Source organism: Epinephelus lanceolatus, chromosome 20, assembly GCF_041903045.1.
Source record: "Epinephelus lanceolatus isolate andai-2023 chromosome 20, ASM4190304v1, whole genome shotgun sequence".
In the NCBI taxonomy this organism is placed as follows: domain Eukaryota; kingdom Metazoa; phylum Chordata; class Actinopteri; order Perciformes; family Serranidae; genus Epinephelus; species Epinephelus lanceolatus.
This window is the reverse complement of record NC_135753.1, coordinates 6646798-6662180: the sequence shown is the minus strand read 5'-3', so window position 1 is coordinate 6662180 and position 15383 is coordinate 6646798. Positions and strand designations below refer to the sequence as shown.

At 41.2% G+C, this 15383-nt stretch overlaps 1 protein-coding gene across 1 annotated transcript in view; it reads left to right on the top strand.

The window, feature by feature from the left end:
- LOC117265098 (sodium channel protein type 5 subunit alpha-like) overlaps positions 1-15383 on the top strand; it is a 370250-nt gene that overhangs the window by 79912 nt on the left and 274955 nt on the right. Inside the window, exons 2-3 of the mRNA XM_033639488.2 lie at positions 10537-10701; positions 10957-11100. Of these exons, the coding sequence (XP_033495379.1) occupies positions 10579-10701; positions 10957-11100 (267 nt within the window). The 5' untranslated portion in view covers positions 10537-10578. The remainder of the gene's footprint in view (positions 1-10536; positions 10702-10956; positions 11101-15383) is intronic.

The window sequence follows — 15383 nt, the reverse complement described above, 5'->3', positions numbered from 1 at the left end:
GTTTTTCTTTAGTTAGCTGATTGGTTCTTGCCATAATATGAATTTTAACAGCTGTCCAATAGGGCTGTCGGCTGTGTATTAACCTGACTTCTGCACAACACAACTGATGGTCCCAACCCCATTGATAAAGCAAGAAATTCCACTAATTAACCCTGATAAAGCACACCTGTGAAGTGGAAACCATTTCAGGTGACTACCTCTTGAAGCTCATGGAGAGAATGCCAAGAGTGTGCAAAGCAGTAATCAGAGCAAAGGGTGGCTATTTTGAAGAAACTAGAATATAAAACATGTTTTCAGTTATTTCACCTTTTTTTGTTAAGTACATAACTCCACATGTGTTCATTCATAGTTTTGATGCCTTCAGTGAGAATCTACAATGTAAATAGTCATGAAAATAAAGAAAACGCATTGAATGAGAAGGTGTGTCCAAACTTTTGGCCTGTACTGTATTTCCCACAGCCGTTAGAGAGCCTGAACTTAAACTTAAATGTAAGCATACATTTAAAAGGAAAGTTTTATTTAATAACAAGAAAAAAAGCAAATATGAAATTAAATTCTGAGCTGCAGAAATATGTTTTTATATCCTGTTAATCAGCCCACAGTCCCCTCAGGCCTACCAATGACATTGGGAATGCCTCATGTCAGTGGAAGTCCTGACAAAGTATAGAGGTCCAAACAAAGTGTGTACGTGACCGAGTGTTGGAGCAAAATGGAAATCAGGACTGAACAGCTCATCAGGACTTACTGTGCTTGACATACGTGTGTGAGTGTGTGTATTGTCCCTACTGTGAGGGTTTCCGCAAGTCAGGTGACAGAGTGAGTAAAAATGTCACAGAATGAAAGATAAAATAAGACTTGTAGTAAAAATTAATTTACAGGTCTGCAGTGTGGTTGGCTCGTTTTTAAGAATGGATTCTGTTGACATTTTTATGCATCAGATGTAGTATAAGATAGTGTGTGTGTGTGTGTGTGTGCAATGTGTGTTTACAGTACATGTTTTATGCTTGTTAATAAAGATGCACACGACACATTCATGTTTATATTACGGGATGGTGAAAGCCTGAACACGACGACATGAAATATGTAGAAAATTGATATGAGGTGTTATATGGCTGCAGGTTTATACACACACACACACACAGACACACACACACACACACACTCATGACTGTAAAACCAGCATGTGCTTCATTCTGTTAGTGACTTCCTGCATGCATATTTGCATGTGTGTGTCTGTGTGTCCTTCCTGAGGGCGATGCTTGTTTGGTTGGCGGGTCGTCTGTGTCGGTGTTTTGACCCAGAAATGTATCCCGTCTCTCTCTTTCATAACATCCTCTCTTCATTTTCAGTGTCTGCAGTCACAATCTGCCTGTTGTTCATCCTACCCACATCAAACTCTATTTGCTTTGTGTTGTGAGTGAATTAAAGTTTGCCCTTGAGCAAGGCAGCTGATTGGAGGAAACCTAAACCTAAACTAAGATGACAGCCTGGTGTTGAAAATTAAAAGAGACATTGTAAAGAAACATTTCTTTCTGTCTGATTTCTTTGTAAAGATGCAAAGACGTTGTGACTAGATTACCTTTACTGAACCATTTTCTCCGTGAGCACAGGTGAAGTTCACCATGAATTAATTAATTTTTTTTTGTATGCAGTGCACTGTAAAGTGGCACTTACATTAAAGGGGACCTATTATACCTTTCTTTATTTTCTGTCTTATGTTAGAACATGATATGTTCATATTAAACAAGTTTCAAACAGTTAGGTAAACGTATGTAAAAGTGATCACTTTAAGGGAAACCCTCAGGCTGCAGACCATTCTGAATACTATGTTTCTAAGGTTTTTACTATTTTACAGACAAGCTGACATGACAGATTTCTTTATGGTCATCTGTTCAAGGCATGCTTTTGCAAGTGTTTACATGTCAGGGAACCATGTAATCTTGGAGGCCGATGCACATTTCTTTCAGATTTCGGATCTTATTCTTGATGAAACATGTCCAGTTCTGTTTAGGAGCTTTCAATGGGGAGTTTTTATGGTAAATTTTTCACTCTATTCTCCATTACAGTCATTTTATGGCTGCAGATACACTGTGACTAGGGGTGCAAATCAACAGTTTCATCACAATACGATATTATATGGATCCTTAGGACAATGATATAATATTTGCAGATATTACAAAGTCTGCCAAGATACGATTTCGATACAGTATGATCCAAGGGCCTGCGATCAATGTGAGACAATATCATCTGTTCATTTAACACATTCTGTTACAAAAGAAGCTTAAAGCCCTGAAGGCAAACTTCTCCCATCAGCCATAAAGCATGGATAAAACATGGATTAACAACTTAATTTCACAAAAGTATCAGATTCAGCCCAGTAATAACTGTCAATGTTCATAAACAAAACAACTGTTTTTTGGTAGTGACCCATTATTAGCTTAAGCATGTTTACATTGCACAGCCCAACAAATTACATGGAATGTTATTATTTTTCTTATTCACTGTTGGTTTAAGTCACTGCATCTCCTGACAGAACAGCAGTTTTTTCAGCAGATCATTGTTAAAACAGAGCAGCCATTGTTGCAGAGTGACATGCCTGTCCAGGCAGGTATGTCTTGTTTTATCTCGTAACAGCATTGCTTACATGTGGCATGTGTTTTGTCTGTTGATCCATATTTTCTCCATAATGGAAAATATTTTCATGTTTTCACTTTGCATTAATGATATTGGATTGTTGATCACTGAATCGATAAATTGATGCTTATCAATGGATTGTTACACCCCTAATGGCTACATGTAGCTACATGCTAACATCAGGGAAACATGTAATCTTGGTTCTCCATGTTGTTAATTTTGTACAGATTTCAGATTATATTCCTGCTGACATGTCTGGTTATGTCTAGAAGCTTTTATTGGTGATTCTTCATCATAGAGAGGGTCTCTATACAGTCCCACCCTGACTGCAAGTACACTGCTATATGTGACTACATCGTTACATCAGAAAAACCTTTACATATGGTTGCCATTATTAATTTCTTCCAAAGTTAGATGATATCTCTGTTGGAACATGTCTGGTTGTGAAGATTCTGATTTAGAACTTTTTATTGGTGATTTTTGTGTGTATATATATATATATATATATATATATATATATATATATATAGTATATATGTATATATATCCGATATGAAAGCTTCTAGGTGACTTTTCATGGTACAAAGTACTGCTGTACGCAGTCATTCCCTGGCTGCAAGTACACTGCTACATGAAGCTACTAGGGATGGGCATCAATTTTCGATTATCGATGATTGATTGTTAAGGCTTTTGATCGATCACAAATAATTTTGATCGATAGTCGCAGTGTTTCCCCTACAATGCCTGGCATAGGTTTGGCGGCTCGACGGGCCTACGAGACCCCCGCCGGACCTATGCCAGGCAAAAAATCAGAAACAGACGGAGGCTCTCATCGCTCTCCAAAGCCTCGGCGGCTTCCCTTGAGGCCTCTGAAAACACTACGCCATTGAAAGACGGAGGTTTCGCTGAAAACTGAAGCCTGTAACTCTGGCTGGCAATGGTTGTAAACACCCAGGGGTGAACTGCGCATGCGCGCCATTCTTCCTCTTTGGCCTGGGGGGTTGAAGCTCAAAACTGGGGCAGCTGCACTCTCCTGCAGCAACAGTCTGCACTGCACTCTTTTGTTTTCTCTCTTTTGAAATACTCGCTTATCAATTAATTGATAATTGATCGTTAATTTTTTTGATGATTGAATAATGAATTTTGATCGTTTGCCCATCCCTAGAAGCTACATGCTAACATCAGGGAAACAAGTAATCTTGGTTGCCTTTGTTGTTAAGTTTTCTCAGATTTTGCATCATATTTCTGCTGAAATGTCTGATTGTGAAGATTTTTGCTCAGAAACTTTTATTTGTGATTTTTTCATGGTAGAAAGTATTGCTTTTCTTCTTTACAGTTATTTCTCAGCTGCAATGACAGCGCAGAGATACTGAATACCTGGAAAAATTGACCAGTCACAGCAGGACAGAGGCCTTAAAGAGACAGGCGCGATAATGGAGGGTTTCAGAGGGCTCCACCATACAGGTGGCCAAGCACAGACAGTATGAGGAAAATTAAGTGTTTTTCAACATTAAAGCATGTAAACATGTTCTAGTAGAAACCCAAAATATAAGTATGGACCTGGGAATTAATATAATAACTTCCCTTTGATCATGTTGTAATCCACACATACAAAAATGCAACACAAAATAAGTCAGTTGAGTTCAGTCTTTGTTAAAACCTAAAGGTCTGGTTCCAGTTTGAGGCCATAACACAGAAGAAGATGTAGTAGTAAACAACAACAAGAAGACACAATGAGTAAGAAAAGAAAGAGAAACATCATTAAAAACAGTAAAAAGCTTCTGAAGGCGAACAGATATGAAAGTGTCTGTTCAGTATTTTGATGTTTGTAGCAGTTAGTCATCGTTTAGCCTGAAGCTGAAGGAGGAGCAGTGAGCTTCAGAGGATGATTACTGTGTGAAAGGACGCTGGTACATTTCTATTAAACACATCTGACTGACTGATGAGCTCTGATAGACTCTTACAGTGTCATTCACAGCATTCATGCACTTGACTGGGAGATCAGCCAACAAAGTCACTAAAAATGTTTTGCAAGACTTCAAGAAATATTCATAAAAGAGCAAAAAGCTTCTCACTTTAGGATGTGAAAGGGAAGGAAAAGGCAGGGAAGGAAACAAGAAGATAAACAAGGAAAGGAGGAGGTTGACCAGGAAGGACGAAGGAAAGAGAATGAAGACAAGGGAAAGAGAGTAAATGGTAGAGAAGGAAAGTCAAAGAGGAGGTTGAGGAGGAGGAGGTAGGTGAGGAAAGATGGATGAAAAAGAGAGGGTAAGGAAATTAAGAGGGAAGTAGAGAAGGTAAGGAAAAGATAGGAAAGGAAAGTGGAGACAGGGGAAGGAAGCAAGGTAAACAAGAAAATGACTAAGTTGACGAAGACCGGAGGAGTCAGAGAGGTACAGACAAAGTAGGAGAGGACAAAGAAACTAGAAAGGGGAAGGTGAGGGAGAGGTAGGGGAGGAAATGGGGGGGATAAGTAAGCCAGTTAGGAGGTATAGCACTCGAAGAGGAGGTTAAGATGACAGAGGAGGTAGATAAAGAAAGAAGGAGACATTAGAAGTTAGAGAAGGGAACAAATAAAAACAAAAAAAGATAAAAAAGAAAGGAGAGGAAGAGGTTGAAAAAGAAATGGGGAAAAAGGTAAGACAGTAACAAGGTATGGCGGTCAAAGAGGAGGTTAAGAAGGAAAGGAGGACATAGGTGAGGAAGAAGGAGGTGCAGAAGTAAAGAAGGAGATAAAGAAAGAAAGGAGAATGTAGGGAAATAAAGGAGCTACAAGAGACAGAAGGGAATGAAGAAAGGAAACAATAGGGTACATGAGAAAAGGAACATAGAAAGTCAAAGAAGGAAAGGAAAGGAAAGAGAACATAAAAATGGGAAGGAAAGGAAGAGTTAAAAGAGGGAGGGGGATAGGAAAGACAGTTAGGAGTTATTGCAGGCAAAGTTGGAAAAGAAAGAAGGAGGTAGGGAAGAAAAGAAGGTGGTTTGGAAGATGAGGAGGAGGTAAAATAAAGAAGGAAGTATACAGTAGAAGGGAAGGATATGGTAGGTGAGGTAAAAAGGAGGTAAGGAACGAAAGGGGGAGGTACGGAAATAAAGATGGAAGTAGAGAAGGGGCAAACATGGAGGTAAATGAGAAAAGGAGGTCAACAAGGAAAGAGAGAGCTGAAAATGGAGGATATTACGAGGTAGGGGAAGAAAGGGGGAGAAAGGTGAAGCAGTCAGAGGAAAGGAGGCGGTAGAAAGGAGAGGAGAAGGTAGGTGAGAAAAGTGGGAGGTTGGGGTGAAAAGGAAGTAAAGACGGAATGATGAAGGTAGGAAAATAAAGAAGTAGAGAAGGAAAGTGGGGACAGGGATGGAAACAAGGAGGTAAACAAGAAAATGTGGAAGCTGACCAGGTAAGAAGAAGCAGGAAAGGAAAAAGAAAAGAGAAAAGGGATGGAGATGACGAGACAGGAGGAAAGGGGGAGATAAGTATGAGTGATAAGTAAGGAAAGGAGAAGATGGTTAAGGAAAGGAGGAGGTAGGTGAGGAGAGGCGGAGGTAGAGAAGATATGGGGAACATAGGGAAATGAAGTAGGAAGTAAAAGGAAAGGAGACAGAGTAAAGGGAAGTGGGGGCAGGGAAGAAGACAATGAGGCTGACAAGGAAAGACAAAGTAGGAAAGGAAAGAAAAGGATAGAAAAGGGAAGGAGAGAAAGGGGTAGGAGAGGAAAGGGCTGGGACAGTTAGGAGGTATGGCAGTCAAAAGGAGGATGACAAAGAAAGGCGGGGGTAGCGAAGGAAAAGAGAGGGTGAAGAAGGAAAGGTGAATGTATTAAAGAAGGAAGGAGATGAAGAGGTAGGGGAGTGAAGGGGGGGTAGGTAATACAGGAGATATGGTAGTCAAAGAGGAGGTTAAGAAGGAAAGGACAAGGTAGTGAAATAAAGAAGGAAGTAGAGAGGGGAGCTGGATGTCCTGCGTCACTGTCTGATGTCCACCTTGACCTCCTCTCTCTGTGGACCTTTCTATAACATCACCTGACTTTCTCCTTTGAACCTGACGGACATGATTCCCACAGCTGTTTAAAAGCCTTAACATTTACCTGAGCATAAACATATGTCTTGAGAGGAAAGTCTCAGTTAATTAAAAGAATAAGAACATAAATTGAAGTGAATTCTACGTAGAAGAAATTTTTTTTTGCCCGCCGCCAGATCTCTCTGATGACTTTGGGAATGCCCGATGTCAGTGGAAGTCCTGACAAAGTATAGAGGTCCACCCAAAGTGTGTACGTGACCGAGTGTTGGAGCAGAATGGAAACCAGGACTGAACAGCTCATCAGGAGCTACTGTACTTGACATACATGTGTGTGTGTGTGTGTGTGTGTGTGTGTGAGTGAGAGAGAGAGAGAGAGAGGGACTGAGTGGATGACAGCTTTTGATAAGGATGGAAAACAGAGCTGGATTTTCCTTTGATGTGGACAGACAAACATACACACACACTCACACACTAACGCACACTTCAGAAATCAGATTTGGGAGCTGTGAAGAATAAATGCATGAAGGGTTGAAAAACGAGGCCTGTCTAATCATTCAATTAGGATCCAAGGCAGATGGTCTGGACACACACACACACACACACACACACACACACACACACACACACACAGACGCAGACCTGTTACACTCACACTTTGTCAGTCTTGCTCTCTACGAAGTCTTCGTGTAATCCTATAATCAGTCTCTCTGGCTCTCTCAGTGTAACTTTATACTCAATCGCCCCGTTTCTTAGTGTTAATGAGACATTATTATCGGCCTGCACTTCATTACCTGGACATCCCATAATCATCTGACTGTATACATGGATATAGCAACACAATATCAGTGACCGTCTTTCTGTGTGTGTCTTTCTCTATTAATATCAGCTACAGTATGTTGGCCTCCCTACAGGGACCCCTGTCTTTAACACTATGTCCCTGGTTTGAGTCTATATGGGGGAGGGGCCCTCACTGAAACCCATCCCCTCTCTCTTACTTTTTTAACACCAAAATTGGTGCCTCTAGTTTTTTTAAACACCGGAAAACCCGCTAAAGATTGGCAACAGACTCCTTTGCCATTGCCAGACTAAAGCCGAGATGCTTATGTTGTTGTTTTTTCTTTACTGGAGGGCCACATTTGGCATCATGAGCATGCCAGAAAACAGGTTGGTAAACAGTAATAAGCAGCATGGAGTCCAGTGAAATTTTTACTGTGGTTATTTCATTTGAGATTTATTACTTAAACCTCTCCCACTGTGCGAAACACTAACACCTGCTAAAACCTGGCTTTTGTATTTAATGGGAAAGGCTAAAATTGGCATTCACACACAGGACAAATAACTCTACAGTAGTCACAGGTCTTCATTGGCTCCAGCTCTGATCAGCAGTGACGGAAAAACAACACTTGGATGGACACGCTAATTTTAGTCCCTTTACCAGTGAGATGCAATGTTGTGCTGCCACAAAATACCATTAGTCTCTGCCTGAGCAGCACTAAAACATCGACCGAAATTTAGTCTGCACTGAGTTTTTACATTACATTTTTACATTTGCTTCCATGCTGCTTTCTGCTGATTACTAACCTGTTTTCCCGACTTCGAATGTGAGACACAGGTATAAAAAGAGAAAAAGAAAAAAAAAACAGAAAGGCATACTCATCTGCTGCAGAGATGTGTACATGGCTCTGGTCTACTGGCAATGAGAAAGCAATCTATTGCCTATTTTAATCGGGGCATTCCCACATTTCAAATACCTGCATACATGCAATAATTTTGATGGTAAAGGGGTTTTATCCAGCCTCTCTTTAAAATTTGGTGCAGACTAATTTTGAACCATGTTCAAGTGCTGCTTGGACTGAGATGGATGGTATTTGGTGGTGATGTGTCATTACATCTTGCCTGAAAGGGGACAAAAATGAGGTGCATCCACCTGCGTGTTGTATTTACATTACTGCCCGTTGAAGCAGATTGGAGCTGGAGCCGATAAAACAGTGTGACTGCTACAGAGTCATTAATCCTAGGAATGAATGCCAATTGTAACCCTTCAATCTAAATACAAAAGCCAGATGTTAGTTAGTGTTATTGGGGTTTTGCCCTGTGGAATAGGGGCCTTTGTTACAATATCGATTTTTAAAGACTCCATGTTGATCAGAAGAGATTAATTCATTCATAAAGAAAGATAAACACAAATAAGAAGCGGTGATAACGTGTTCCAATGTATCAGAAATGCTTCCTTTATTGTGTCATCCTATCACGCCCTCTTGAATATTTCCACATAAATGTAGTTAATGGAAAGATGCATTTGATTTTTCAAAAAATGGAAACATAACTACACAAGTAGAGATATAGAGACTCAGTGGCATTTGTAAATCTGTGAGCCGAGAGCAGCCAAGTGTAAACACAATAGGCAATGCCGGCATGTGAGTGTACTGATCAGGCTGATTATAAGATTACAATCACGTCCTCCTGATCTATATGTAGCATAATATGTGCATCACACAAAGTCATAGGCTGTATTCCATTTTCTGGGCTGCAACACAGGTTGGCTTAATTTTCACTGATTTGTAACCAACATGTGAAATCATTGACAGGTATTATATTTAGCAGGTCAGTGGAAATTAAACACACCTGGGCTGCAGCCTAGGAAATGGAACAGAGGGTTGTTTTAAGGGGCGCTGCCAAGATGTGAACACGATTTTGGACTGACATAGCGATACAAATAAACATGACATAAATATCGGAGGCTTAGCCCCTATCTCCGTAGGGTTTTTGGTTTTTTTTAGATAAACAAGCTTCAGTCTGATTCCTTTTCAATGCACCTTATTTACATGCCAAGTACATATTTTAATCATTGAAAAAATGTAAGTGTGTACCTTGTTTACTTTCCAGATTAATTATGACTTGTAATGTAATAAATATGTACGCTCTGCCATAGATTGCACCAGGAATTAAAATTTTCTGTTGGCTGACATGAAAGTTAACGTCACCCTGGTTCCCTCAGTTTTGGATTTTTGCAGAAAATAAGCTCTGTAGCAAACAAACGTTTTGTTCAGCAAGATAATCTTCAACAATGAACGCATAAGTTTTGAAGTGTGACTGCAATCACCAGAGGTAAAAAAGTTAACGTTAGCCTATTAACCAACTACACTACCATTGCATGACTTCAACGTTGCCACCACAACAAGGTCCTATAAGTCATGTTCGGCTTGATGATGCTCTGTAGTCTCATTTTACCACTTGTCAGCAACCTTTTCTCAAAGAAGAAAACATTTTTTTCATGTTGAAACAGGTTTCTTTAGCTTGTGTTAACCACAGAACTTACTTCATGCATCTCAACAAAAACCCACTGACTTCAAGATGAGTAAACTGATTTTTCTGGGCTTTAGGTCTCATCCTGCACCACTCTATTGGAGTTTGGTGGCAGTGTTGTTGAAAGACACTGAGTAATGTAGGAAACCAGTGTACAAAGAGAGTCTTTGCACACTGTAGACTCCAAATGAACAGTCTATTTCTCTTTTTCTCTGTTTATGACCTTTCAATCTACAAGATCCTTCTCAGGTGACTTCCTTGTTGATTGAAACTGCCTTAAAAAGAGAAATAAACTATTTATTTGGATCCTGCAGTGTGCAGAGAGTTCATTTGTGCACTGCAGTGAAACATTTTTTGTCTTGCACCGGAGTATTTTTGCCTGGATGTGCACACACTTGGTCCCTCTTCTAATTTAGAAAGCCACTCACTGAAGTAGAAGGAAACTGTAAAGCTGGAGGGAAAGTTGGTTGACTGAAACATTACATATTATTATATCTTTAAGGGATTATGAGTGGATTCTTGTTGTTTATCATGACAGATTATTAGTTATGCATTGAACTTTCCTCTCTCTGTGTCTGCAGCTGGTATACTGGGCCAGTCAGCAGCAGGATCAGGATGAGAAGATGGCTGGCTGTGTGTTTCCAATGGGACCAGAGAGCTTTCAGCGCTTCACGCCGGACTCCCTGGCGGGCATCGAGCAGCGCATTGCCCAGGAGCGGGCCCGACGCAACAAACAATACCAGGAGGTATACACACACACACACACACACACACACACACACACCTGACAAACACAACCAGGAAGCATTATTAATGTTATTATTATCAAAACAAGATAAAACAGAAACCAGAGGATGAAATATTGGAGGTTAAATCTGAACATGTGAGGCAGCTTCAGCAGGCAGATGTGAGGTGTGTTTCGGAGGTGGTGATGTTGTGTATGTATGTGTGTGTGTGTGTGTGTGTGTGTGTGTGTGTGTGTGTGTGTGTGTGTGTGTCAGGACCTGGGCGACGTGGAGCTCCCCCGGCCCCGGCCCGACCTGGAGGCAGGAAAACAGCTGCCGCGCATCTTCGCCGACATCCCGTCTCATCTGGTGGGTGTTCCCCTGGAGGACATCGACCAGTACTACTTCAAAGACAAGAGGGTAGGTGACCCAGAGACTGTGTGTGTGTGTGTGTGTTTCTGTGTGTGTTACTGTGTATGTTTGTGGGTGAAGGTGTTTAGAAATACCCCGTCTCTCCTGTTGGAGAATCCCTGGAAGACAAATTGACTCTCTGTTAGCCTACTTCACTGGCTACCAGTGGGGAGGTGGCCGAGTAAGTGTGTCCCCTCTCTCACAGTATGTCCTCCTTTTTAAACTCTCAGACCTTGTTTACACCTGGTCCATGTGATCATGTCTGTCACACTCAGTCTCTTTCCTGTTTCAGGGTGGCTTCAAACCTGTCTAGTATAGCCCTGCGGAATTTTAGTTTTTGACCATGGAATGATGATAGCAGATCTTAACACAGAGACTGTATTTAAGTGCAGACCAAAACAGCCACACTGAGACCCTTTAGAGCACTGTTTCTCAAAGAAAGGCCCACTGGGCAATGGCTGCCCTCACAAACATTTTGTGTGGCCCCCAGTGTGACATAAAGTGCACGTATATCCGAATAATCCATTTCAGTACTTTTATTTAAAATATCTATACGTTTAGTAAACCACTCAGCTTGTCAAACTGCACCCCCTTAACAAGCATCTGTCAGGTTAGGAATGACAACTTGTAGAAAGCTGCTGGTTGAATGGCAACTAGTGGCACTTTGCCAGTGGTATGGTAATGAGGTTGTTATCAGAGCCAATGCCATTAGCAAAAGTTAGCGGTTATGATGGACAACTTGAGTATGGAAGTGAGATGGCGAACATGGTTGAGGGGTAGGGATGTCAATTTTGGTTAGTTTTGCTTTGATAGCTCGACATCTTTTAAGGGATAACTAGACGGCTAATTTTTTTTTTTGAAAAAAAAAAAAAAAACCCACACAAAATGATGTAAATACAGGAGGCCTTTTCTCTCAGTCCACATAGCAATAGCATTGCATTAGGAGGCGCTATCCATTTAGAGGTGGTGAAATTCTAATGTTCAGTGATTTAAAAGTATTGCATTCAATTTTATTTTCTGTCAAAAAGAAAGTCCAGAGTGCTCAGAAGGTTCATCTGATCATGTGACGAAGGTGCTCTTTGGTGGGAAAGTTGACGTCAAAAAAACCAAGAAGAACCACCCTGAAGAATTCTTTTGTGCCGAAATGCGTGGGCTGTAACCCACTTTCATCATGTTTTAACCTTTTCTAAATGAATCAGCCATTTTTTAAATAAAGGCTTTCTATACATTTAAAGAAGAGTGCCTTGGATTCCCCTATTTTATTTTCTGTTGGCTTTGCTGACAGACAGCCGGCTAGCCACGTTAACATGTGGAAACATAGTGCTCACTGCCCACCCTTCACTGTCCAGTGGTTAGCTAACATTAGCCTTGGCTACTCTGCACAGTGGGTGCCGTGTTGGGTGGGAGCTAACTAGTGGTGACGCAATTACCATGGTAATGCTGTCCTGCTGTTGGGATGATGTTGCTGCAGAAACATGGTGGCCCTGGTGAGTAATGACGTGTTCACACTGCAAGCGACAACGCAACATCGCCTAATTGCTGTTTAAGTGTTGCTCAAGTGTTTAAGACAGTTACATTGTCATCAATCAATCAATCAATTTTATTTATAAAGCCCAATATCACAAATCACAATTTGCCTCACAGGGCTTTACAGCATACAACATCCCTCTGTCCTTATGACCCTCGCAGCGGATAAGGAAAAACTCCCCCCAAAAAAAACCCTTAACGGGGGGAAAAAAACAGTAGAAACCTCAGGAAGAGCAACTGAGGAGGGATCCCTCTTCCAGGACGGACAGACGTGCAATAGATGTCGTACAGAACAGATCAGCATAACAAATTAACAGTAATCCACATGACACAATGAGACAGAGAGAGAGACAGAGAGAGAGAGAGAGAGAGAGAGAGAGAGAGAGAGAGAGAGAGAGAGACAGAGAGAGAGAGATGCAGGTAATGACAGTAGGTTACAACAACATAATTGAAAGTAATAATATTATAGTTATAGTTCTGGCTACTGTGGTACAATATGTTGAAAGTATGTATTAATATCTAGCAGTATACATGTGTGACAATAGTCATATGTGTATAATAACAGTAGAAGTATGACTAATGACTAATGATGGCAGCAGCAGCAGGAGGCATCTGGCAGGACCACGGCAGCAGCACAACCACACACGTCACGCTGTCCAGGCACCGCTGCGGTATGAGTTAATCTGAGAGACAGTGGAGCACAAAGGCTCCGGAGAAGAAGCCGAGTTAGTGACATCCAGAATGGCCGAGTTAGCAAGATGCAGTAATAGAATACGAGAGAGAGAGAGAGAGAGAGAGAGCGAGAGAGAGAGAGAGAGAAGGAGAGAAGGTGCCCGGTGTATTATAGGGGGGGTCCTCCGGCAGACTAGGCCTAAGTCAACCTAACTAGGGGCCTTTTGTGTGTCTGCTACTTGCAACAATGCACCTTGACTGGAAGTCATCTCAAGTTTTTATTTAGTTAAAAATATATCTATGTTTCACTATTGTCTGAGGCCCATTTAAACGTCACATTTCACCACCCCATTATATCCCCCGTGTGCACCACAGTGCGCAGAAAGCTAGCATAGTGTCAGCGTACTAAGCTACATAACACCGTAGGCCTACCCCAGCTAGAAAAAAACATATTGAGATGCTTATTCACTAAGGCAACTTGGGGGGAGACCAGGGGTCAGGCACAATTTTTCCACAGCACAGCTGTTGGGTCAGGACAGGGTTATTAGCAGTAATAGCTGAATGACCAGCACTGCCAGCTAGCTCCCACCTGACCTTTTTGGGGTGCAGTCCAGAGTGGCCAAGGCTGTCCAACCAGCGGAGACCGTAGGGTTGACAGTAGGCACTGTATTTCAGCATATTTCAGCCAGCTGTCTGTCTTTTACAAGACCCTGGTTGTGCGCAGTGGAGTTACTGGAGAGTATCAAAATTAACATATAGGACTAACATGCGTAACTACACAATTATTCCTGGTGGTTAACTGATTAGCCATTTAACAGTTAACTGTTGACATTACTACTGAGAAGCAAAGAAGGTTTCAGTAAAAATGGATCAACTCTTACTCTGTCAGACCTCGAGGGACAGTTAAAGTAATTTGCCTCTTCTGCAGTCAGGTGATTTTGGTGCTTCAGTAACCTGATGTTAAATGCCATTATGAGAACAATCACAAATTTTGTGAAAAGTAGTGAAGCTGTAAAACAGAGTAGCTTTGTGGTATCTCATGAAATTGCTAAGTGAAGTAGAGAGACATACTGGGGGTCAACTTTGTCAAAGTGGCCGACATCATGTGTCCTTAACCTCTGCGGCCCTCAATCATGACTTAAAATTACTTAAATAGGCACCTAGTCATCAAATCTTTTAGAACCCCTGCTTTAGTGGAAGTGGTGTTGGTCTGGTCACAAACTATTGTGTGGTGGTTTGTTTGTGTTGATCCAAGCTTGATTCAACCAAACTAAAAAACATACTCTGAGAGTTTGAACTTAATCTCCCAAATTGTGCTTTGCATGCTGGGATGTGGTTGAGAGAAATCTGGACCTGAAAACTGGACTAGCAAAGAAGTGCATTGCCTTCTTGATGTTTAGGCAAATGACTACATGTCTCAGCTTATACATACAACACATAAAAACAGTGAAATGTTGAAAGCAGCTGCAGGTGAGAGAATTAGACCGGCCTGCTGAAGAGTGCCCTGTTAAATAAAATAACTGTGGGGCAGCAGTACATACAGGTTTTTCTACTTGTGTTTACTTCCTCGTTCCTGCCCCCCAGACAAAAGAAACCAAAGCAAAAGGAAAAAGTAACAAGTTTACCAACTCATCCACTGATTCAGAACCAGAGCGAATAAATGGAAGGTTTGAAAACACCCTTCGTCTCCTCTCACTGCAATTCTGTTTCTGTCTTTCTCTATGGTGACTTTTCTCCTGAGGGAATTTCTTCACCCTTTTTCTTTCCATCTCTCTCCCCCGTGTTTCCTTTTTCTCTTTGCTCTCTCTTAAGCTCAGGTGTGTTTCCTCTGGGTTTTAACCAAGCATCTAGGACACACACATATCCATGATGTGTGTGTTGGTTGGCATGCAGGAACAAACAAAACACACTCTGCACCTCTGAGCCTGTGTTCATGTTCTGTTATGCTAATTAAACGATTTAACTAACTTTCTCTGAGTTTGAAAGGGTTAAGGGTCATGGCAGGGTTTTAGATTTTTTTTCTGAAACTAAACAATAACACCAACATTAATTATATTATTATTGTGGTACAGTGTCCTTAAGCAGGGCAGGTC